Source organism: Centroberyx affinis, unplaced genomic scaffold (genome assembly GCF_046629955.1).
Source record: "Centroberyx affinis isolate AG114_WGS23_722 - 3 ecotype Tasmania unplaced genomic scaffold, CSIRO-AGI_Caff_v1 ptg002679l_1, whole genome shotgun sequence".
NCBI lineage: Eukaryota > Metazoa > Chordata > Actinopteri > Beryciformes > Berycidae > Centroberyx > Centroberyx affinis.
The window spans coordinates 79,055-104,246 of NW_027280862.1; the positions used below are offsets into that span (position 1 = coordinate 79,055).

General features: G+C 44.2%; 2 protein-coding genes across 2 annotated transcripts; one reads left to right on the forward strand and one right to left on the reverse strand.

Annotated features, from left to right (window-relative positions):
• Positions 1-475: 475 nt before the first annotated feature.
• On the reverse strand, positions 476-20,117 carry rpap1 (RNA polymerase II associated protein 1). Its single transcript, XM_071535214.1, has 27 exons — positions 20,087-20,117; positions 19,401-19,573; positions 18,583-18,731; positions 18,136-18,228; positions 17,747-17,891; positions 17,339-17,503; positions 16,870-17,088; positions 15,719-15,834; positions 15,104-15,202; positions 13,369-13,470; positions 13,113-13,280; positions 12,357-12,536; positions 11,915-12,049; positions 11,580-11,750; positions 10,995-11,152; positions 10,067-10,237; positions 9,740-9,935; positions 9,283-9,392; positions 8,852-9,047; positions 8,544-8,690; positions 7,976-8,118; positions 5,100-5,529; positions 4,855-4,973; positions 4,471-4,702; positions 4,136-4,312; positions 3,280-3,336; positions 476-1,348 (listed from the first exon to the last, which is right to left on the reverse strand). Exons 2-27 carry the CDS (start codon positions 19,567-19,569, stop codon positions 1,208-1,210), a joined length of 4,188 nt encoding a protein of 1,395 aa, XP_071391315.1. The 5' UTR covers positions 19,570-19,573; positions 20,087-20,117; the 3' UTR covers positions 476-1,207.
• An 825-nt stretch (positions 20,118-20,942) lies between these two features.
• LOC139657403 (transmembrane protein 151B) lies at positions 20,943-25,188 on the forward strand (the record flags this gene model as incomplete). Its single annotated transcript, XM_071535217.1, is given in 5 exon segments — positions 20,943-21,059; positions 24,105-24,317; positions 24,319-24,784; positions 24,787-24,962; positions 24,964-25,188. Coding segments are annotated over 5 exon segments (1,197 nt in total), but the record flags the coding sequence as incomplete, so codon positions are not given.
• Between the last annotated feature and the right edge of the window lie 4 nt (positions 25,189-25,192).

Consider the following 25,192-nt stretch of genomic DNA (forward strand, 5'->3'; position numbering starts at 1 on the left):
ACAGTACAGAAAAGACAGACATCCCTTTGTCCATGCTTGTCCCTTATGGGCATTTTCCAAATCTGATTTCACACAGGCAATAGTTAGGGCAGCTTCAGTGGCAAATTAACGGGATCCATGTTGGAGAAGATTGGCAGGATTTCAGAGTGAGCGTTATTGATTGGTAATCTAAGGGAACAATGCATTGTTTATCTGGACAGTGTGTTTGGCCTATTTCATTGGCTGCTAGTGTTAATGTTCTCCCAAGAGACCCAATTGGATGCTTTTTATTTGGAAAAAGTCTTCAGTGTGTGTTTGTGTGTGTGTGTGTGTGTGTGTGTGTTGCATCTGTCGTGTGGCAGTCAACCAAAACAAGCTCTACAAATTCAGTTAAAAAGGAATTTTTTGTTGGCCATGATTGCAGTGCTGCCCCTTCTAACACAAGATTAAAGAGCCAAAAAAAGAGTTATGGTTACACGTACTTACAAAAGCATGTTTTATTAAAAAATGTTTTTATGACACAGGCACTTGTCAAGTAGGCCATTCGCTTCTCTTTACTCTATGATGCCAATAATCATCTTGGTCTTTATTTCCAGCACAGAACAGCAACTACTCAATTATAGAGTTACAAGGAAAACATCAGATCCCTCTTGGTTTCCTTCGAGGTTAAAGGTTTGTGTTGCTTTACCAGACCTGGGCCAAACAGTATCTGCAAAAAATGCTTCAATGATTTGTTTTAACCTTTTGCTTGACCAGATTGGTCATGTTTGCTTCATCAGGATAGTTCACACAGGTTTTTCTGAAATGGTCTAAACTTTCTGGCACTTTCTGGCACTCTGGCACCTATTTAATGCCTGAAGCGGGTTAAAATAAGTGCTAATAATTATTTGCAAATACTACTTGACCCAGGGCTGCGACTATACCTCTGATCTACAAACTTTATGTTCCTGTTGGAAAAGAGGCCACAGCATTTTCGTATTCTTGGTATTATGTTAGTTCTCCGTCCAAGAAAGGCTCACCTCGACTAGATACCTCTGAGGAGTTGGACTAAATGTGTGGGAACATTTTGTCTCCAACTGCCATCCTTGCATTTCTCAACTCATGCTCTCATTTCTTCCATTTACTCTCACTGTCGCTGCCGTCTTCTTTTTTTTTGCTCGCTCTCTTTATTTTCCACTGCCATCCTCTCAGCGCTCTCTTCCCATCTCTGCCCCCCCCCTCAGTCTCCTTAGCCGTCGCTGCCGTCCTGCGCTCCCAAGACGCTCTCCAGGTATTTGGCCCGGATGGGAGGCAACTGCTGGTAGGTATCAAAGCCCAGCTCCGAGCGCTGCTGGGGCAGACGGAACAGCAGCAGGTGGTTCCTCAACACCTGGACATGAGGCAAAGAGAGTTAGGAAGTGGACGAGTGGAGGAGAGGAGCAGAAGAGGATAGGGGGAGGGAGTGGTGGTATAAATGAAGCCTTCAGTTAAAGAACCATGCAAGTCCATTCTAAGTTCTCAGATGAGTCAGGTTTCCAAATCCATCCATCATCTAAAGACTCTATGTTGCAGTGTTACAGAGAGACAAGCTTGTGTGGTTTCATGGGATGCACAACATTCCCTCTCCAACCGATTTGGACTGACTGTAACTGCAGCTGCAGGGCTGTTCAAAAACTTTCAAAATGAATGAATATGGTTCTTTGTCTGAGGGCTTCAAATGTCTTCAACGGAGGGATGGGAGCAAGGTAATTATCATTTATCATAAACTAAGACGGAAGTAGTTGTAAATAAAAATAAAAGACTGTGAAAAACGAACACTAACCTAAAACTGTCTTTTCTGCATGTAAAACCAACTAAAATAACAACATAGGTGAAATGTTTTCAGTTTTTTTATGTGCAAGGTAAAAAAAAAAATGTTTTGGAGCAAGATTTTTTTTTGCTATTTTTACTGAATGCTAATTGAAAAAATCATGTAAATAAATGTAAAAAATATATGACTTATTGTACCTGTTGCAAACATATACAAAATATCTGTTCTGACTTCTATCACAATATCTTCAAAAAATACCACCGCTACCAAAAATACTAAGACTGAAACTGAACTGAACCGAACTGAAACAAAATAAAAAATAAACTAAAAATAAACTTACACTACACTAAACTGAAAACTATATAAGAACAAAAAACTAATGAAAAATCCCAAACTATAGTAACCCTGGATGGGAGGAGAAGTGGTTCAACAGGATAACAATGGGCCTCATTCACCAACCGTTCTTAAGAAGAAATTTCTTCTTAAAACCCACTTACGCAGTTTTCACGAAGATTCTGACATTCACCAATGATTTCTTATTTAGGATTTGTTCTTAGGTAAGAACAGAATCTACGCACACTCAAGAGCACACTTACGCACATTTGAGTGCTGACATGTTTGTGCAAAATAAGTGGTTATTGCGTTTCCTTCAATTCTACAGTTGTATAATATTATAGGATTTAAATTACAGTAATATTTTTATCATTTATAATATTTTTTAATAATTATTTTCATTATTTTACAAAGTATTATGGTCTTTTAAAATAAATAAACAGTATGCTAACACTTCAATTAATATCAATTATGTTAATTGGGATCCCATGCATCTTTTTTTTCTGTTATTTTATATCCACTACTGACGCTACTAAATATGACAGCTCGTTTGGTGTTCACTTCCTGCAGCAGTACCTCCACTTCAGAACTATTGAAGTTTTTTTTTACATTTGGAGTCTGGTGCTCCACCCTCTTTAGACTTTTGTTTGGGCATTCTTGACTTCTCTCAACTTTTCTTTTCAATTTCTGTGTGTGATTTCTGTGCACACGGCCCTGCAGTCTCATGCCCTTTTATGGGGATTGGCGGGGCGTTTACCTATGCTAATTAGGATCACCTGGCATGCGCTTTCAATTTACGAGGACAATGGGATTCATCATTATAAGAACACAGGTGCGAACAATTCTGCGGTTTAAGAACATGTCATGAATCTGACGTAGACTTTTCTTAGGACCTTTCTCAAGAACAAATTTAAGAAAAAACTTAGGAAGATATTGCTGAATGAGGCCCAATGATTGTAACTGTGGCCAACGAGACGAGAAGCAGCAGAAGTTGAGTGAGGCGTTGAAGGGATGTGAGGGGAGAGAATGATGTGAGAGCGATATGTGAGAGGCGAGGGAATAGTAAGTAGGCTCAATAAATACTGTGCTGTGGATAAAGGTCAGAGACCGAAGCAAGGGGGGAGAGAGAAAGCAGAAACTTGACATAATGGAAGAAAGCAGAAAAGAAGTGTGAGCACCTCATCAGTCAGGTAGTAGATCTTCCTCAGCATACTGCGTCGAGCCGCTTCAACCTCCTGCAGAGGGAGAGGGGATTCATGATCAAAAGTCCCATCGATGTACTCCAGTCTACAGCTGTGTATACTTAAGAAATCCTCATCTGCAAATATCAATGTTTTCAACTTTGTAGCCCTAAAACAATGTGTTCTTGAAGGGTGTAAATAGGTGTAAAACGATAAATGTCCGAGATGTTAACCTGAAATGTGAAATTAATCTAAAAATCCACCATTAAACAGAATTCACAGGCCATTCCCATGAGTTTAGACAGTTAAACCAATATTGATAACTGTTCCCTCATAGGGGAAACTGAGTCTCGAATCTGTGATGTTATCGAGAGACAAAATCTGGGGCTGCTCTGTTGACAATGAATCAATAAACTAATAGACTTTTTGTAGACTTGTGAAACATCTGATTAAGATTTTGTATCCAGTGAGCTTTATTTCATGTTTGACCCAGAAAATGTGCCCATATCCCTGTAAAATCACTGCGAGTGCCGTCTACAAAGCCAGCCTCCAATTCACTGCAACTGGAGCATCTTCAGGATTTGCCACAAGATGTGTGGAAATTTGCCTTTGGCTTCACCGTGGCACAGCACAATGAAGACATAATCAGACAAGACAGGGCGTAAAGCAGCACAGCAGACATCATCAGGAGAGTCTTGGCCTCCTTTTTTTTAGCTTTGGGTGAGACATGCTCATAAATCAAGAGGGAACTCTCCAGGGTGGCAGAAATCACGTATTTCACTTCTGTCCCACAGTAGATTTCGGTTCTTCATGCGCATACTACATACAGTATGTGTGCCGTTCTGTGCTATACCTGTGCTGCAGCGTGCTGAGAGAAGACGAACGAGTTGAGGTGAGACAGAGCGACCACATACAGGACGGGACACCAGCAGCGCTTCAGGGTCCCCGTTACCAAGGAGCGGAAGTAGAGACGGAGGAGAGGGAGCGAGTCTTCGGGAGGAGAGGTGAATCGCTCTATAGGGATGGACAGCTTGGAGGGAGAGATGAAGAGAGTGAGGAAAAGAGACAGAGAGATAATGAATAAATCCAAAGCATCTGTTAAGTGATAAGGGATAACAGCAGTCTCAAATCATGATTTCCTAGCAACACAGTAAAACAAGTCTACAAAAGTATCGTCATCATCATTACCTGTTCCAGAGAGACCCCCAGTGACCTCAGCATCCCCACATGTTCTCCAAACACAGCCAGCCTCATGGTGGCGCTGTACCTCCGCTGCAGCGGCAACAGGACCCAGCAGCCAAACAGCCGGTCTCCAAAGGAAACAGCCTCGTACTGGGCCAAAAGGGCAGAATACAAGTCCTGGAAGGAGGCCAGGCCTGGAGGAGGGACGTTCAGGTCCATAGAGTCCAGTCTGGAGGGCCTGTGTACAGAAGAGCTTTGATTCTTAATGATCTTGAGAATTTTATCTGTCAACATTTCTCTCCAAGTAATATAAGTTTGCTTCTCTCTCGCTCACTGTAGGTTACGCCCCAAGAGAATAAGAGAAAATAAATGTTATATATTTTATCAGACCTGGTGAGCAGTCGGAGCAGAGCCCAGGCCAGCCTCTGGACGGGCCTCTCCAGGAACAAGTCACTGGAACACAGGAAGACACAGGACAGGCGGGCAAGCTTGGCTATAGGGAGGACCACCTAGAATGTGATAAAATGGTTTCAGATGTCGAATAACAAATACAGTTCATTTCCAGAGGCTTGAGAGAAGATATTTTTGAAGATCAGAATGAGGTTTTGTGCGTGTGTCTTCTGTCCTCCACATACTTTGAGCGCGTCCTCCCTCCAGACCTCCAGCAGCAGCAGCCACTGTAGACAGTGCGTCACCGCCTGCAGAGCCCCCTGAGGGAGCTCCTCCACCTGCAGCCCGCCGCCGTCGGACACCCCCGTTCGCTCGTACAGGCTGACGAGCGGAAGGAAAGGCCAGTCAGAGGGCAGGGCGGGGCCGGTGAGCTCTGGGAGGAGCTGGGAGCTGATCCAGGGGTTGCGGCCGAGATGGGCGTCTCGCGAGACCACGACGGAGGTCTCGAGGTAGGCCAGGTGAGTGAGGAAGCAGCCCCGGACAGAGGGGAGCTGGACGCAGGCTTCCCTGAGGAGAGCGCCCACAGTCTGGAGAGAGGGAGAGGCATGGTGCGTTTCCTCATGGAGCTTCAGCTCCGCCAGCTCTAGAGCCTCAGGTCCTCCGCTGCGGCCCTCTCTGGAAGGCAAACAAATAGACATAAACCGAATAATGTCATAATACACAGCAAGCACACTGTCAGCTTATGACTAATAAACAAAATGGGATTTGATGGAAACAACTCAGCTGCTGATTTGATCCAATCTGGTGGTAAAAGCAAGGCATGAAATCTTTGAATATATTGTAATTCGTGTAAATTATGATTTACCTATTTTAAAACACTGGATAAGAAGACAACAAAGCGCATATTGTCTGCTTCCCTGCTGCTGCTCTCCAGCACTCCAGAATAAGAAGCAATGAGCTTAAAAAGCTATGGGCCCCATGTATCAGGCAATGTTGTAACCATTTAGAAAGCATGTGTATGATATGCAAAGAACATTTCAGGTGCTGATGTAAGTGACTTTTAAGACATTTAAGGTTCATTAAATTTAAATGAAATATTTTGGCCCAGACTTTCAGCATCTAAATGTTTTCTTCCTGCATCAATACTGATAAAGCTGTAACTGATTAAGGTCATAAGATCATAAAACTTCATATCCAAGGTTTCCCAAACTTTTCCAAACCTGTTTCACATTGATTCATCAAAACTAGATCCAGACCACAGAAAACAGACTAAGAGGAAGCATCAGTCTTTTTACGAGAGGAAATCGTAGCACTTAGGGAGAACCAGATGGTGTGTAAAAACTACTCTTTCCCATATGGAATAAGATGCCCATGGCAAACATTACCATCCATCGTAATGAGGTGATGATAAATACAATAAGCCAGGGCTTTATGTTTGATGTATAGATCCAAAGTAGTCAATGTAATTTTGGGAAGGTATGCAGCCAAGTGGATTTGCCAAACTATGATTTTAATCCCTAATTTCCTAATGGATAACTACCATTTGACCACAAAATTATTCTGACAGCCATTCCCCTCATTGAGGTTTTACTTTTACTGGGGCTGCAGTTAAATAATTCCCCTCTTTATTACAGTACTGCGGTAATAGAAGGCATAGCATTTGCAGGCAGGCTCAATACAGTAATAACCACAATTTTTTTTTGTGTTTTTCACATATTGCACAATCTGAACTAAACTCATCATAAAACTATATACTATGCTGTCTCTTCAGTTAAGCCTCTTTTCTGAAGTTACAGTAACATTACAATTACAATTTCACATTTGGCAGACGCTTTTATCCAAAGCGACTTACACATGAGATTTTCATACAACACAAGCTAGTTAGGAGAGAACAATGATAGTAAGTGCTATAAAGCTAAGTTCTGGTCCAACAGGACATAGGTGCTACAAGGCAGTGCTACAAGGCAGTGCTATGAGGCAATGCATAGAGTGCATAGAAGCAATTTTTGTTTTTTGTTTTTTTGTTTGGTTACCCGGGCCATTAGGTGAGAAGGTATTCGCTAAAGAGCTGGGTCTTTAGCCTTTTCTTAAGGATTGAGAGGGACTCTGCGGATCGAATGGAGTTTGGTAACTCGTTCCACCACCGGGGAACCACAGAAGAGAAGAGTCTGGCTAGAGACTTAAGGCCTTGCTGTGGTGGCAGCATCAGGCGCCGCTCCTTGGCAGAGCGTAGTGAGCGGGAGGGAGCATAGACCTGAATGAGGGAGTTCAGGTAGGTTGGAGCCATTTTGGTTATTGTTTTGTAGGCGAGCATCAAGGACTTGAACTTGATGCGGGCAGCAACTGGGAGCCAGTGGAGGGATATGAATAGCGGAGTGACGTGTGCTCTTTTGGGCTGGTTGAAGACCAGCCGCGCCGCCGCATTCTGGATCATCTGCAGAGGTTTGAACGTACATGCCGGGAGCCCTGCCAGTAAGGAGTTGCAGTAGTTAAGGCTGATATTACAAGAGCCTGTACCAGGAGTTGTGCTGCATGCTCAGACAGGTAGGGTCTGATCTTCCTGATATTGTACAGAGCAAATCGGCATGACCGAGCAACAGAAGCCACATGCTCCTTGAAGGTTAGTTGGTCATCAATCATGACACCCAAGTTTCTGGCAGACTTTGTGGGCATGAGCTGAGTTGATTCGAGCTGGATACTGAACTGTTGTTGTACAGAGGGACTGGCTGGGATGACAAGGAGCTCAGTCTTTGACAAGTTAAGCTGAGGGTGGCGTTCCTTCATCCAAGCCGAGATATCGGCGAGGCATGCCGATATCCGCGCCGAGACTGTGGGGTCGTCTGGCGGGAACGATAAGAGGAGCTGGGTATCGTCAGCATATGAAAACATACTGTATGTCTGTTGTTCTTTGGTTTAGTAGGGGCAGAAGTGTTCATTAGGCTTATTCAAAACAGGTAGTAAACTGCTGGACTATATTCAGCCGTTAACCAGCTGGCTGTATCACAGCAAACCACAATATAATGTTACAGTCTTGCTGCAATTTGGAAAACTCCATGGTGGTGCAGCCCTAGCTCTCTTTTTATCCAAAGGTCTCAGCCTAATAAAGTTAAAACAAACTCACGATATGAAGTCCTTGCTGAAGATGATGGTGGAGAGGAGTTCATGGGCCAGGTATTCGCTGCCTGGTGGTAGCCATGGCAGCAGGACCAGCGCCACCTGGTGGTACAGCGAGGTGTGCTTGGCCACTTCTGGCTCACTGGGAACCTGAGAAAAGACAGGAGGGAGGAGGGAGGAGGGAGGAGGGAGTATACAGGAGCGATTAAGGAAGGTAGAGAAACATAGCTGGGTGATGGTAGAATGATGCATGCCTGGTGACCGCCGGCTGGAAATCAAGAAACAGGCATAAGGATGAGGAAATAAATCACTTCATCCCAACCTGAGAGAGGAACTTATAGAGAAACCATCCAAAGATCAGACAGACAAGAAAACCACATTGACCTGTACCTACTGATACTCTATTTCAGTTCAAAACTATGAATGATCTGTTTTGATAAAAAAAAAAGGGATAATGTTTAGAATAGGACAAAAGCTGAATGGAACAAGGCCTAAGCTGTATAATATATATGGGGGATAGCATAGTGTTCAGGGGGTGATTATTAAATTAGGGTTTTATTTAGGATGGGGCCTACCAGTCTGTGTGCCAGACGGAGCAGCAGGTAGAGCAGGTGGTGTTCATGACGGAGGAGCCAGGCGCTGGTGTGAGACAGGGTGGGCGTGGCCTGACCGCAACTACGCAGGTAGCCAATCACAGGCTCTGAGAGGAGGAGACTGCTGAACTAGAGAGCGAGAGAGAAAGTCAGACACAGAAAAGGGGAAAATTTTGATACATTTTACAGGATATTTATGTTCCACCACAAGATGGCAGCATATTTTCATCTGGCTTGCAGTGTTCCTAGCAGGATGAAGAATACTTCAAAAGTACTTAAAAAAGACCTACTTTGCAGATGAGACCTTTGTGGATGCCTGTGAGTGTATCCAGGAGGAGTCCCAGGCCCGTAAGAAGAGGGAAGGGGGAGGTGGGAGTAGCCAGCCCCGGGCGGTCCCTCCATCCTGAGCAGGCCAAACCAGGGAGACTAGGGGTGATCTCTATGCCTGGATGACTAGACTGCACATTACACACTACCGAGGAAGACCTGGTGTAAAAAAAGAGTGGTGTAAATCCATGAATATGTTTACACTTTGTGTGTGTAATTACATTACATTTTAACAACCACAAAAGACAAAAGAATGAAATGCTATTCAAGGCAACTGCCAATTCTTTCCATTAATTTGACATTCATTTTAGTAAGTGACAGTATGACACAGTAAAATTACAAAACCAACTACAACTTGACTAACCACTCTGGCTTCATAATGAATCACACTCACTTGAGGTTCTTCATCAGGCTTTGCACAGCATTGTGGGATAGCAGCGGGATGAGAACCTCTGACGTCAGCAGTTCCAGTTCCTGAAGAGTCTCTACCGGCCTGAAACAGCTCTATCAGAGGGGAGGGGTTCACATAACTTACATGTTAGCTACTACAAGTGATTAGCATTTTACACTTATTCGGCACTGTTATGTTCAATTACATTGTACCTACAGCTATTGAATCATAAGTCACTGAGAACGTTTTCTAAATGATCTTTGCATTATATTCATAATGTAATTCATGGCTCTGTAGCTTGGCCACTGATGGAGAGTTAAACTATATATGTTGGTGTGTATCTATGTCATAAACCAGATTTCTTTCGACAGCTGACAGCAGATTTGTTATCGGGTACCACCTGATATTTGCTATCTGGTTATGCATCAAAGACCCTAATTAACTAACATATTTGTCGTACCTGTCTAGAGAGCTGATGGTAGTAAGCCTCCAGGTAGAGCAGGTAGGCTGGTATCAGAGCCAGGCTGCTGTCTTTCTGAACTGGGTTATCAAGGCTCTTCACTAAGCCCTTCAGTTGTCCCAGTAAGGAGGCCTGCAGCCCGGTCACATGACCCCATGTCACTGGAGGAGGAGGGGGGCACTCTGCACCCTGGGAACTGTAGTGACAATTAGAGAGGATAATGTAAATATATGGAATATAAGAAACACTCATGGTTATATGCTTTTTAAACAAGCATGCTGCTACAAGAACCATCCATTCAATCCTCATCCATTCATCCATCCATACCTGACCATGCCAGCCTGCAGCTCCTGGTGGCAGCCAGCGGTGTGTGTGACCTGTGTGTGCAGAGAGAGCAGGGCCGAGACCCTCTGGATCTGGAGGGGCAACAGCGGCTCTGAGGGGCCCAGCGCTCGGTGCACAGACTGCAATGCCTTCACCAGAGCTGGATACAAGTCTCTGGGGGAAGAAACCCAAAAAGTTGAGGAGAGGATTGGACCTATACATATTGCCAGCTCTTATTTTATATCTTGACTTGAAAATTGAAAACAGTACTGTTGCTTTAGTAAACTAGTGTAGTGATCATACGGTGGTTTGTGCTGAAAGCATTTTCCGTAAATCAGTAAGTAAACCAGTGTGTAACACAAACTGATTAGAGACCCCAAGGCAAGAAAGACTTCCTCCAAAAGCTCAGAGATAGCTATTATCTTTACTCTTCTTGTGCCCACGCTGAGAAGACATTTAGCTGTTACAATTTTTCATGTGGTGTAAAAACAAACTACTGTATAACAGAGTAGCTCTCTGGTCTCACAGTTGCATACACTATAAAATATTCTCTCTTAATTAAAGAATTGTCTACATGAATTATCTCCATGATACCATTTTCCAAGTGTTATATCTGTTTTTCTCTTGCCTGAGGTTGATCTGTACAAAGTACTAAATGTTCTACATTTAAAGGCTTCATTCATTCCATTGAAAACCAATTCTCCAGCTTTCTGCACGATTATGACTGAAAACTGAAAATCAGGGTATTTATTTAAATAAACTTTGTATGACCAAAACCTTGACTTGCTCTTTGTCATTTCATAATCAATTTGCCAACAGTATAAACTGAATTTAAAGTCACCAACATGGGTCTTCAATTCTGAAGTGTGTGGAGTGTGTGTGCGTGTGTGTGTGGTGTCTTTGTATACATGTTTTTAAGTAGCTGGCTTACATGTATAAATTGCAGGCCTGTCCGTAGCTGGCAGCTACAGCCCACAGTCTGTAGGCCTCAGCGGTGAGCCCGAGGGCCTCGGTGGGCTCCAGCAGCAGCTCAGTGGGCTCAGCGCTCAGCAGGCGGGACAGACGCTCCCTCACTCCCAGAGAGTTCAGCTGGGGAGAGGAAGGAGCAACACACTGATGCTTATACATGTAGTTAGAATGGAATCATGCTGATTAAAAGATAGGGATGATAGTGATGATAAGCATCACTTACAGTGTATAGCACTTATTTAAAAGCAGAGGTTACAAAGTACTTTACAAAAAGGCCTAAAAACAAGGAGTATAAAAAATGAGATTGGATATTTTTTCATAACAAAGTTAATAGTGAATCCCAGAGGTTGGACTGCAGTTGACACAGTTTTGTGACCTATGTACTGGCAAAATCCAGTATACACTATTGTTGCACGTAAGGCAGCTCAAAAACAGGTGGCACCTCGTAGGACCTAACACATTGATTATTATTATTTCTCAGTAATACAGTAAGCAATGAAACACTTGAGCTGGCATTGGCCATGCCAGACTCTACAGCAGCACTTACCAGCCTGGCGCAGGCGTGTCTGCCAGAGGTAGCCAAAACCCTTATGAGCTTCATGGCACTGGCCAATGGGAGTCCATAAACAGACTGGGGGAGGGGCAAAGACGGCATTGTCCAGGAAGTGGGAAGGAACTCTGACATCACCGTCTCCATCAGGCGAGGACAGTCCAGCAGCTGGGAGGATGAAATAAATGTTTATTGAATTTGGTCAAACAGAAAATAAGTAAGAATGATAGATCATAAGACTGACAGACAATAAATCCCTTGAATATCATTCAAGGTAGATAAGATGTGAGCAGCATAATAAGAGGAACAAGTGTTGTTGTTGTAGTTGTTACCTGAGTGGCAGATGAGGAGGAGTGCCTAGCGATACGGGTCAGGACCTCCAGGATGTCCTGCACCACTCGCGGCGAGGGCCGGACCACCTCAAGGATGTAACGTAGCCTGGGAAGCAGTTTCATCTTCAGCAGACCCTGAAACAGAGAAAAACAGAAGACCAGCGATCCAATAATTAATCAATCAACCTTTATCCAGTCACCTTGTACATTAAAATGCAAGTCCCTTGGGAAAAAACAGATTTAGGTAAATTACCAAATCAATAATATGGAAGCTAACATTCTGAGTAATGGAGTTTGAGAGTATTAAGTATACTGTTACAGTAAAAATACTAAATACCTTATAAATTAGAATAAAAAATAAAAGAAAGTAAAAAGTAAAGAAAAGACAACAAAACTGAGTGGCTACCTATATTTTCTGATGCAACCATATGTGCTGAGTTACCTTGACCACGTCCTGGCTGGCCACGTCATGATCCGTCTTCCTCTCCTCCTTCTCCTTGGCAGTCTCCTTCATGCACTCCTCCAGCCCTTCATCCTCCTCGTCTTCCTCTTCCTGAGCGGAGGGCAGCAGAGGGAAGGAGGCCAGGCCACGGAACCAGGAGAAGGTGCTGTCCATACACGCCTGGAGAGGGGAGACAAACCTGATAAGACACTGAGGGACCAGAAATTAGGTCTAGTGACAGGCAACCGATGTGTATCCAACCTTATACCATAAAAGAAATCCACAAGATCCTTGTTTTGGTTTTTTTCATTTATTTTGGCAACATCTTTGGAGCTAAGTGGTAAGTACTGCAGTGTTTCTGCACTGCACTTCCCAGAGATTACTTGACAATCAAACAGTGTTGCCAGGTTTGTGACTTTTTCCTTTAATTTTCTGTTGAAGTTTCAGTTCCGGTAGGTTCTGCTCTTTTCTTTGCCATGGTGGCCATCGCTGCTCATGAGTTTGTCTACTATTGAGTCTAAACAATCTGCTGTTTCACCTGCTGGAAACAAAAAACATCACTTTTGTGGGCCAGATTATTTTTCCCTGGAAAGAGCTAACCGACACTGGGTGTTTACAACAGCAAACTGACATATTTACATAAAATGTTGAAGATTATTACTTTAATGCAACAACAAACATACACCTTAAACTAACAGTACCCACATTAAGAGGATTGGAGGTGTTAACAACGTGCTGCAATTCTTAAAGTCGTACCTCGTCTTCTGCAGACACCAGGAGTGCTCTGAGCGTGTGCACAGCCGCAGACATCACTCCTTCCACGCTGTCGTCCAACGCAAAGCGGAGCAGGAAGAGCAGACCAGCGTCTAGCAGAGTGGACGTCACGCTGCCTCTCAAAACTGACGCGTATTCACCGGCACGTGCCTACAGGATGCCAAATATAGCCGCGTGAGTGAGTACATGCACGTGTCTCTGTGGGTACGCGTGCGTCTGTGTGTGAATATCTGTGTACCTTGGTGAGGATGCTGGCCAGAGTGCTGAGGGCCAGACTCCTCTGCTGGATGATCTGACTCCGAGACAGGAGGAAGAGCTCGTGGAGGGAGTAACCTGCCAGCTGGGGAGAAATCCTCCAGGTCAACATCAACGACAAAACTAACCGAAAAACCTATGGCCGGGGCCTGTCTCACCAAGCAAGATTAGTCGGTTAGCGAGGTAACTTTGGCTTTAACCCTGGCTTTTCGCTCTCACGTCTGTGGCTCATTTTTCTGCGGGGTACATCGCCATGGTAACTTAGGCTGCACACTTACCTGCTGGTTATGTTCAGGCTATTGGATCCAAACGTATTAAAAACCAATTAGGTCTCTGGAAAAATTGCATCACCATTCCCAGTGGATTCCATGGCCTTTTTTAATAACCTTTATTGCAAAAACCAGATATGAACAGAACATTGCATTCAAATGAATGAGACAAGTAATAAAAGGAATGGTACAGGGGGATACTATTGAATTAACAGATAGTTAGAAAGACTTTTTACAGGGCAACGGTGTTTAGAGACTCACAGAACCACTTTGCTTTTCCTGATGATTTATTAGGTGTCCAGGAGTAGCAAACAAACCAGGAAGTAGCTTGGTGATTTTCTAACTGTGGCGACACATTAATTAAATATTCTGTTCGCAATTCTCTCAGTTTAAAGTCAGTGTAGTTTCACTCACTCCAATCATGCACTCCCCCTACCCTGTACTTGTTTGACTATAGTTATCAATAATTAATGAAATTTATTGTTGCATATTAAGTGCACTGAAATTCTTTCATAGGATTCCCGAGAGTGACTGATGCAACAGATTGCACCTATATTCCATCACCGCCGCCCTGGGGAACCTGAGGCCGACTTTGTGAATATGAAATCTTTCCAGACTCAATGTGATGACACAATATTGTATCAATGAAAAGTATGAACACTGTGCCTTAATGACAGGGCAGTGATGAGCCTATTTACTTACACATTTACACTGTCTGCAATTTATCTCCAGCAATCCTCGCCTTGGCAGCAGCAACAGCGTTATTTTTCACTGTTGCATTTTTTATTGCTCATATTTATTCATTATAATAGTTTGTTCTTTCTGAGAGAAGAACACAAATGTTTGTGATCCATTTTGTTCCCATAATTCCCACTTCTACTACTTCTACTAGAATATGTTTACATAAACCCACAATAAGAACTACTTTATTGCTTCTATTGTTTCATTATTTTATTTTTCTACTATTTTATTGCATGTTTTAATATTCTAGATCCCCAAGGGGATCACAAAAGTTTCATCTTAGCTGCTCTGGATCTGTCCATGTTGCATGCAATAGGTTATTTATTACAAACCCCGCCCGTTTTATGTGAGCGCGCTGACAGCTGGATTGGAAAATCCTGGGTTGACAGAAGGAGTTGATAAATACCTTCATGAGAACGGTTAGCCAGGATCGCCATAGTTAGGTTTTGTGGAGCCAGCTATCGCAAAGACACCCTGACTTTGTTGAATTTGCTTCCTGAGACAGGCTCCAGACCCAGTGACTAACCATCCTTCAGATAAAAACAAAATCGTGAAGAACACTTTTGAAAGTGTTCAAGCGGGCAAGTTAAACCAAGTGTACCTGAAACTCTTTTCAAATATATTTTAAGTCTTTTACCATGTTTGAGATCACAAAATCAGAAAGGAATATTTGAGAGACTTTGTGTTTTTTTTTTTACTAATACTGACCTCAGGCTCGTCCCCATGGTGGTGCAGACCCAGGTGGGTGGGCAGATCCTCTGTGGGCGGGATCAAGGTGCCAGCAAAGTCAAAACGAGCCTGCATGGCCTATCAGAACACAGACCCACAGAATGTGATTGGTTGAGGCACACATCTTATTCAGCTCACACTTTTCACTTTGTCACTAAGGCTTGCATCCAGAAAACCTAAATATTGTATCAGATATGAGCCAAGATTTATGAACACAATGTAAAGACCTTCAGCCATGTTCATCCTTTCTTGCACACATAATATTTACCCCTGTCTGTCTAGCAGGGGGTTAGACAGACTATCCCTAAACCGAAAGGTCACAGGTTAGATTCTAGCAATAGCCACAAGTCCAACAGCCATGTGTCTTCTCCAAGTGTCCTTAATCAAGACAAGCAAGACACTGAATCCGTACCGGCTTGCCTACTGTCATTCCAGATAAGAGCATCAACTTAATGCCTAAAATGCAAAATGCAGTACAAAAAATCACCACTGAATTAACAGCGAGGAATATAGTTTGCCCATGGAACAGTGTTTGAGTTCCTGTTGTGTGTTTCTTAATCATTCTACTGGACTTAATACGGACTCCCTCTCTACCTTCTTGGTTCCTCTCCTCCTGGGAGCAGGCAGGTCTCTTGTCCACTCTAGCTTCTCTGGCTCCAGTTTGTCCATGTGGACCCAGTCCTTCTGAGGCTTAACTGGCAGCTCCTCCTCTGCATTCAGACACACGGGGGAAAGGCAAGCCGAGTAAAAATATATGACTGTTCGTATTACGCAAGGCAACTGTCATTCTGTGTAACCGGCAAATAAAACAACAGTCTAGCAAGCTCGACCAAACTGTGGACACAAACTACTGTTGCTCTGTGTGTATAATCCATTGTGGCGGCAATAGTTTCTGATCCTTTAATGAGGTGTAGATGCTGTAACACTGTGACTGTCTGCTCATTTTCAAGCCACTGATATGTTTAGGTAGGAGAGACGATAAATTATCTCTGAGCACAACAACACAGTGACAACAGTTGCATTTGTTTTGTTTTTTGGGAAAAGCGTTGGTATAAATGATGAGCAAGATCTTGGCCTCCTGTCTATGTACTTTCACTGGGGGGGGTCTTTCCATGGTCTGCAGTAACTCCATTACCCAGAGTGGCTACTTCTGGCTCGGACTGGCCTTTCTGCTAATCAGACAAAGTGAAATCAATGATCAGCTTTAGCTCTGGATTTTAGTCATGCAGCAAAAGCGCTCCCTTCTCTGCAATACCACATTAGTTACACAATTAGGGGATGGGAGAGCGAGAGAGACGGGGGAGAGAGAGAGTGGAGAGAGGGAACTGGGGGCCAGGAAGGAAAATGATCAGGTGACCGAGACAGAAGAGGAAAGAGAGTGGGAAACAACGAAGTTGGCAGCCACCCAGGTGTGTTGGTCTTTTTGACAGACTGGGCAGGCTCTGTCTCATTTATGATGCTGCCCAGATCTCACTGGATCGGTTTACATTTACTCTGCTTCTGACAGCCGGACCAACTTGTGGGATTCTACTCCAAATATTGAATGTACCATGCGTCTATTGATTTGATAGTATAAGCAATAAGGTTACAATTTCACCAGGAGTAGGGGAGTGAGGAGGTGAAATAATCATATGGCTTATTCATCCACATAACTTGGTGTCATTCATTCATATCTACAGCAGTGGAAGAGCAGGACCCACTGAGAAGTTAGTGGGGATCAGAAGTCTGTTTTGAATTTATCGTACTTGTCATAGGTGGCAGTGCGTCCTCTTCCTCTCTCTCCATCTCTACTTCCAGGGGTTCCTGATACAGGCCGGCAGCGCTGGAGGAGTCTGACTCGGTGAGAACATTTTTAGGAAGACTCTCTTCCCTGCCTCCGTTATCCTGGGGGCGTTCGGATGGGGAGGTAGAGGGTGGGACACTCTGGGCTTTGCGAGATCTAACAAACTCCACCAGTCTAGGATCTGGGAAGTGGAAATAATCGTATTAGACACAGCTGAACCAACCAAATGAAAAAAAGTTTTGTGAGTTTTGTCTATACTGGCCAAGCTACAAACTCAAGTACAGGTGCTACAGCGGTACTGAAAACAAAAATGAATAAGATGAGACAAGACTACTTTCCGTAATATCTCACCTTCATTTCAACATACAGTTGGAGGATGAGAACCATTGACCCTATGAATAATTATCGATTCATACAACAGCAATACCTACCAAGCTGAGCCAATACTTTCTTCTGCTCCTCTAGTATCTCTGAGTGAGACATCCCCTGGAGTTTGGCCCGGTTCTCCTGGTGGATCCTCATGGTCTCAGCCGAGCTGTCTGGGCCCCTCAGCCCCTGACCAGACACCAACCTGGGGCCTGAGACTGCACTCGGCCCTGGTGGGTGGAGAGGAGCGAGGAGACAGCGAGGGAGACAGAAACAATGCGGAAAGGGGAGTGGGTGGGGATGAAGAGGATGGAGGAGAAGGGAGTTCAAAAGATATTTTATCACAGACTTTTGTTTTCAATTATAGGGAAAATTTGTAGGATTATTTAGTACAACAAAACGAACTGACGTGCATTGGATTTACATTGATATAGCCCAAGCCTACTTACAATCACATGTAGCATGAGACTGACCTGTATCCATGCTAGTCTCAGCAGGGAGGGTCTGGCCTTTGGGTCCAGGTGCACAGTGCAATGGAGTCTTGCCCTCCTTAAGTCTCTGGGCCGCAATCTGACGAGCAAAGATGCTTCTCTTCCCACCAGCAGAAGACAGCGGCACCTGGTCACAGGGAGGACAGATAATTTTGTAATAATGGAAACCAGAATTATTCTAATAATTCTCCACTGTGTTCAGATTGATGTAACAATACAAAAGTGCTTGGATCTTGATGTAGCGCTCAAATATTAAATCTTACTATAAAACTCTCTCTGTCTCTATAAAACCCAACAACTGAACAGGAATGGACATAAATCTCAATCTCATGAATCACTTCAAAGAAATAGAAACAATCCTGTGTCTGTACCTGGCTCTCTGTTTCTGAACGGTGCAGCACTTTGGGGAAAGCAGTAGCTGTGAATGCTGGTAGAGAGACTGGGGTAGAGCTGGTATCTCTCTCCTGGAAAGAAAAAACAATGTTACAGAGAGCCACAGGTGAAACGATGAAAAAGCAACTCAAACTGTTTATCTGGCTAGTAATGTAAAAAGGTAAATAAAAGCTTCTAGGATTTTGGCTTAGTGGTGAAGTGTGAACAGATCTAGCTCTAATATAGCCAAACCAATGAATCAGAGTAGGGCATCATTGCATCCATAGCCAACTGCTCCAGCTTCAGGCTTGCACAAGTTTGAAAGACAATAGCAAGGAACCAGCAAACTTTAACATGACACAACTGATAAAATCTGCAGAACAAAATTCAGGAGAGGCATCACACACATACAGCATATTTTTAGTAGTTTTACAACAAGCACTCACAACGATCCTGGAAAGAACAGCACTGATGTGAGTGTCATGTCTGTCCAGCCTCTCCTCGGCATCCTCGCCCTCGAAGCGAACACGGCTGGCTTTAAAGCGAGACTTCTTAGGAGGGGCCGGCGTCAGAGTAGGGAGTTCATCTGGGAGATCTACAGCAAATAAAACAGATGAGCATAATGTACTGTGTTTCTGCATTAAATAATCCTAAGGATATATAAGCCCCACATTGTTGTTAGGCATGAGACATTCTTTCAAATATAATGCACTTAGGGTGTAGCCTATGTCTTATATTTCTAATAAAATTACTTGTTATCAGACCTGGGTCAAATAGTAGTTGCAAATAGTTTTTCCTGTTTTGCAGCGTTCCTTTTACCCTGCTTAAAGGGCCAGATGGGCGGAGTTTGTCACATATAATGATTTTTAGCACCAGGTCAAATTAATTTAATCAGTAAATGTTATCTGAAAGCTACCAAAATACCGTTCTGTGAATGATAACTTGCCTACCCAAAAGTAGAGTAATGTACTAAAAGGCAAACCCCACCCAACTGGTACTTCAGGTTGACTACAACAAACTTTGAGAAGAATTTCAAATAATTTTGACCCAAGTCTGCTTGTTATTGTCAATGATTTGGACAAATTTAATACTGATGGGACTGGATACATTTCCTGAATTATTTTGTCTAAGAAAGTAATAAAGTATACTAGAACCACTTCACACATCGCAGGTACAAGTATAAATCCAATGCTCTGCTGAGACATTATCTCAACCGCCACAACTAAATGAGCAGAAAGGAATAGGAAACAGACTGATCCTTCACCTGCTATGGTGACCACATCCCTCTGACCTCCTCCTCCTCCAGCCTCCCCCCTCCTCTTGTCTGGCCGGCGGACCACACTGACAGTCGGCTGGGCTCCGGAGATCAGAAACTGCTCCTGGTCTCGGAGGAGGTCCGCCTCGGAGTCTGTGGGCTTGGGACGTCGCAACATCCCTCTGTAGGACAGAGAAGATGACACAGATAAAAAATGACACTGAATAATACAGCATATTGAGTGAATTCAAATACATTCAAGCTGCCCAATGTATTATCATACTTTGTTTAGCTTCTAGGGTCTGGCAGATGGAGGAGTATCCAGTGCATAGATCAACTGTCTTGAGTTTGATTAAGGGACGTGAACTATGTTTGTGTAGATAATCATAACGCTAGCCTGTCAAAGAGGACTTTTGCGTAATTTGTATTACGCTGAAAAACCGACAAACTACACTCGTTAACTGGTTATGTATCAGTGTTAGCTGTGACATTTCATTTTGATGTTTAGCAACATCGGACTGATTCATGCAGCAGCTCACGTTGTAACAGTTAACGTTAGCTAGTTTAGCAACCTTAGCATGAAAGCCCAGACTTTCCTCAACGTTACAATCATCCAATATAATACTAAATAGCATCACCACAGGGTAAACTGCAGTTGTTGTTTGTTGCTTAAAATTGCTCTACAAAATGTTCACCTTTAGTTATGTGTTGGTGAGTGTTCCCTGGATCCGTGATGAATTTACACTAGTCACTGAAACACACGGAACACTTTTCATGTGACACACCAAACTCCTCTTTCAAAATAAAAGCTCTGCCAATAAGAATGCAAAACTTATCAACTTTATCGGCAACACTCCCCACCTAAAACATTATGCAAATTAGAAAGCATCTGATGTTTTGAGACTGGAGACATCCTCGCATATGCAGCTTTTGTCTTTTTTTATTTTAAGATGTAAGCGCAAATTTCAGAGCATCGCTGATTTATAAAGTAGGAAATGGTAATAATCTGTATGAGGGAACCCCACCCCCATACACACACACACATACAGAGGTGTCATGGTGATTGTGGTGAGAGGTGCATGTCTGTCCTGGCAGGGTTTAGATAACATAATACTTCCACGGGTTTGCGGGCAACCACATCAGGCTATCCCAGTCTCGCGGTATCCTCCCTCTCGCCTTCAGGACATTGGACAGCGCACGGGCGTCTGGATGCGGTGTTCTTCTTGATTTGTGAGCATCCTGGACGTTTTGATCCTACAAGGTAGCTTAAGACGCTTCCTTCTGGCCTATTCCTGTTTCCTCAAGAACAGGCTTCATCATGGTCAACCTCTGCTGCCTCTGCTGCGGTGAAATCCCTCGACCCCGCCCCCCTCCGTCCAGCCAGTCGGGACCACCGCGGGATCCCCGGTCCGTGCAGCAGCCTGGCTCCGGCCCAGATGGTCGACTGGGGCTGAAAGGGGGACAAGGAGAGGGAGCAAACGGGGGGAAATCCAGCGCGGAGCGGGTCAGGAAAGCGGAGTGAACTCATCCCTGCCATGCTAAAAGTGCAGCATGCTGTCTTCCGATCTAGAAACTGAGACCACTGCGGAAGACACGGCGGCCAGCACTCCCAATGATGCTGAGGCAGAGGAGGAGGACTCACCGGCTGGCATTGATGTCCTGGAAGAGGTAGGTAGACAGTCAGCGATATCCTCACTAACTCACCTTATTTTGCTTTTTACAAAAAAACAAACACAAAAAACAAAAAACAAAATACAAAAGAACGAAAAAAAAAACAGACATAAAATGCATCTGCCTGTCAGTTCTGATGAATGACAGACTTTTACCAAAGTAGGCTATAAGAGCAACTGTGAGCCATAAATTGCCTGGTGGTGGTGCAAACATAAACAAGCCTACTCACCCTCTCTCTATACTCCAAGAAAACAGAAGAAGTTTCTTATCCCCTATTTTATTATTTTCCATTAAAATATATTTCACTTTAGTGTAATCTAGTAGATGTAAGATATGTTGCATCTTGACTTTGTGCAAGTGGCTTACCACAGAATAAATCCTCTGTCCTTTGCCGTCCCATCTGTGGCTTCACTATAGTACAAGTGATTCCACCTGCAGCAAAATACCATTTCTGGTTGCTCTAATGACACTGCAGACCGTTTCACATAGTAGAAGAATCCATTGGTGCAGAAAAGGTGTACTCACACTGAGAAGTCCCATACATTTGACTGCAAAGAGAGACATTTCTTGCACACACAGATTATCATGGAGCTTGTGTTCTGGTTAACATAAGGTATGCAATGCTGCATGGTCAAAATGTATTTTTGCAATGCCCTACCTTGGTTCCAGGTGTTAATCAGTAGTGTGTGTGTGTGTGTGTGTGTGTGCGCGCGCGCTCTCTCTCCATCGTACCCTCTGTCTTTCCTGTCACAGAGTAATTACTGTGATTCCATCTGGGGAATTGGCTGTGTGCAGCCAGCCATGGAGCACAGCGGCTTGGACAGACAGTAAAATGACAAGAGTTGTTTTACTTCAGATCCACTGTCTCTCTAGCTCCTGTCTCATAGAGTGCAGTAGCTTAAAGTTCAATTCTAGGGATTCATTTAGGTTTGTAATTATGTTACAAATAATTTATGTCTTTTTCACACTGTGGTACTAACATAAAGTCCTGTTTATCTGCTAGCCAACAGTTTTTTCAGTCTTAGTGTCACCTGTCTGAGGAGGAGACACAAAGTCACTGCTATTTCTGACACTGAATTGACTGCTGCTATCAATACCTGGTCTGTATCGCCGTCCCATCTGAGTCAGTGCTTATATTTCTGAGTGGAATAACCTTGGCCTGAGTCAGACATTAACCAGATGTTGCACTTAGGAGAAGGGTTCAGAGAGGAATCAAGAAGTGTGAATAATTTATTTGCTCTTATTTGTGAGTGTTGCATCTTGGATGCGTCTAGCCCACATCGACTACGAGGCACAGTAAATGGAAAAACATGATGAAGCAAAACAGCACAGCGTAGATTTTTCAGATAAACTAGTATAACAACTGCAACTGGACTATTGAAAAGTCAGCTCTCCTCCCTGGTACACCGGAATTGAATCCCTGTTCTTCCATAAATAACTGGGGTGGAACCACCAGAGCGACATCCCCGCCCCTGTGTCAGTGCAGTAATGGATGGCTGGATGTCAGCATAAATCCTTTCACTCCATAAAACACTAGAGGTAGGCTATAACAAAACAGGACCTCTGCTCTCACGTGGGAAGGAATGCAGCCACAAGACCAAAGTAAAAAATATTAGAAAGTATCTCAAAGTCATTTTGTACAAACTGAGACCAAATTCATTTTCCACATGTGCAATTCCCAAACTCTACCCACCTGACACTCCAGGCAGACCCAGTAATTGTTGCACTCTTTGTTTGGTTCGTTTACTGTAAACACATACAAGGCAAACAGTTATGTATTATTTAGTTTCTTCTACACAGTTAGTCTTTCAGATACAATACTGTACACTGAAACTGATAGCGGATGATATAGCAGCTGTAGGCCGATGTCTTTGCTGAATGGGAGAAATCCACTGCTGTTCAGTATTGCAAATGTGAGCACTTTCTGCCTCTGTATGTCTGCACCGAGCCAGTCACCCAATACTCAGCAGATAAGTGTAGGGCAGAGGGTCTGCGTGTGTGTGTGTGTGTGTGTGTGTGCGCGCATGTGTGCGTGTGTTCGCATGCATGCATGCACTTGTGTGCCCATGTGCATCACGTTCTGCTGTGGCTGGAGCATAATTTGTTGACATTCGAGGAGCATATTTGATTATTGAAGAAGCAAAAGGTTTCATCATTGCACATACAGTATATTACATATCTAACCACTATATAATATAGTAGTACAGTACAGAAGTAGTACAGAAGCATTACACTTCATTATTAATATAACACGTTGCAAATAAGAGTGTTTAAAACACTTTATTTGGATAGTACAATGTTGATATTCAATTAACTATCGGGTGACAAAAAGCAGATGTTCAATAAAGTGTCACTTGCCTATTTGGTGCATCTCCACAGACTATGTAACCTTAGCCTAACTCTAAACCTGACCACATTTCTAATCCTAAATCCAACCCTAGCCCAGATATTGAATGTCTAGACTACTTTTCACACTATTATGACACTTACTCAGTTTTTAGCAACACATTATAGTCACTTGATAGGATGTTGAGTATTAACATTGGACTATCCAAATAAAGTGTGACTGTTTTTTTTTACAAATACATTTTTTAAAGAGATAGCAAAAACACTGTCCCAGCTACAATGTAAATGAATTGAATAGGCATTTGGAAACACCTCAGTGAAATCTTCTGGCTACCAGCTGCATTGATAAACAGCCTCCAAGGGACACGACATCTGGCAGCACAGCTTGCTTTAATTGAATTCAAGTGAGCTCCGTGCCTTTGATTTATTTAGCGCTTGGGTATTTAAAAGCTCAGCAATTTACAGCACAGCCATGCTCATTTGCATTTCTGCTGCAAGTAACGATATCACTGCCATGTTTCAGGGGCTCATCGGTATAAGTGGCCATTCCTCATTTCATCTCCCCTGTATGTCTGCTTATCTCTCTCTCTCTCTCTCTCTCTCTCTCTCTCTGTCTCTCTTTCTTCTCTCTCTCTCTCTCTCTCTCTCTCTCTCCTCTCTCTCTCCTCTCCTCTCTCTCTCTCTCTCTCTCTGCAGCAGCGTCCGGTGAAGCAGTCCCTGGGGGCGTGCGTGTGCCGTGAGTCCCACTGGCGCTGTCTGCTGCTCTCCCTGCTTATGTACAGCTGCCTGGGTGCCGTGGCCTGGTGTCAGCTCACCCGCGTCACCAAGATCAGCTTCAACTCCGCCCTCACCTCCTCCTTCACGGCCTCCATCAGCTCGTCTCTCCGCGGGGCGTCCGGGATGGGGAGCGGGAGGACACCACTCCATGATCTACCACGACAGCCCCTGCTCCGACGGCTACATCTACATCCCCCTGGCCTTCCTGCTCATGCTGTACGTGGTCTACATGGTGGAGTGCTGGCACTGCCGGGCCCGCAGCGACCTGCAGTGTAAAGCGGACGTGGACAGCGTGTATGAGCGCGTGCTGCGGATGCGGCAGGCCCGGCCGTGCGTTTGGTGGAAGGCCATCAGCTACCATTTTGTTCGCCGGACGCGGCAGGTCACCAGGTACCGCAACGGGGACGCCTACACCACCACGCAGGTGTACCACGAGAGGGTCAACACGCACGTGGCCGAGGGCGAGTTCGACTACAGCCGCTGCGGGATGAAGGACGTGTCGTGTGACCTCAGAGGCCTGGAGGGACACCCGGCGACCCGGCTGCGCTTCACCAAGTGTTTCAGCTTTGCCGGGGCGGGTCCCGAGAACGCGTACCTCAACAGCGAGCCAGGTTCTTCCTCTGAGATCGAGGGTTGGACGATTACATGGAGGCCCGGGAGGGGATGCAGCTGAAGAACGTGGACTTCAAAGAACACCTGATAGCCTATGTAGACCCAGACCGGATGCCTTGGTACACTTCCCAGGTCGCCTTCTGGCTGGCGGCTCTCCTCATGCTGTTCCTGGCCGCTGAGAGTGCTGATAGAGTATCGCACTGCATATGTTCACTACCGCATAGAGAAGTTGTTTGGGCTGGAGTACAGCCACAGCAGCCCCTCCCCGCTGGATGAAGACAGGCCCGTAAGGAATAATGGTGGTTGTGGTATTCCAAGGGTGGACACACTGGACAGCACTGAACTGGAGTGGCACATCCGCTCTAACCGCCAGCTGATTCCCAGCTACTCAGAGG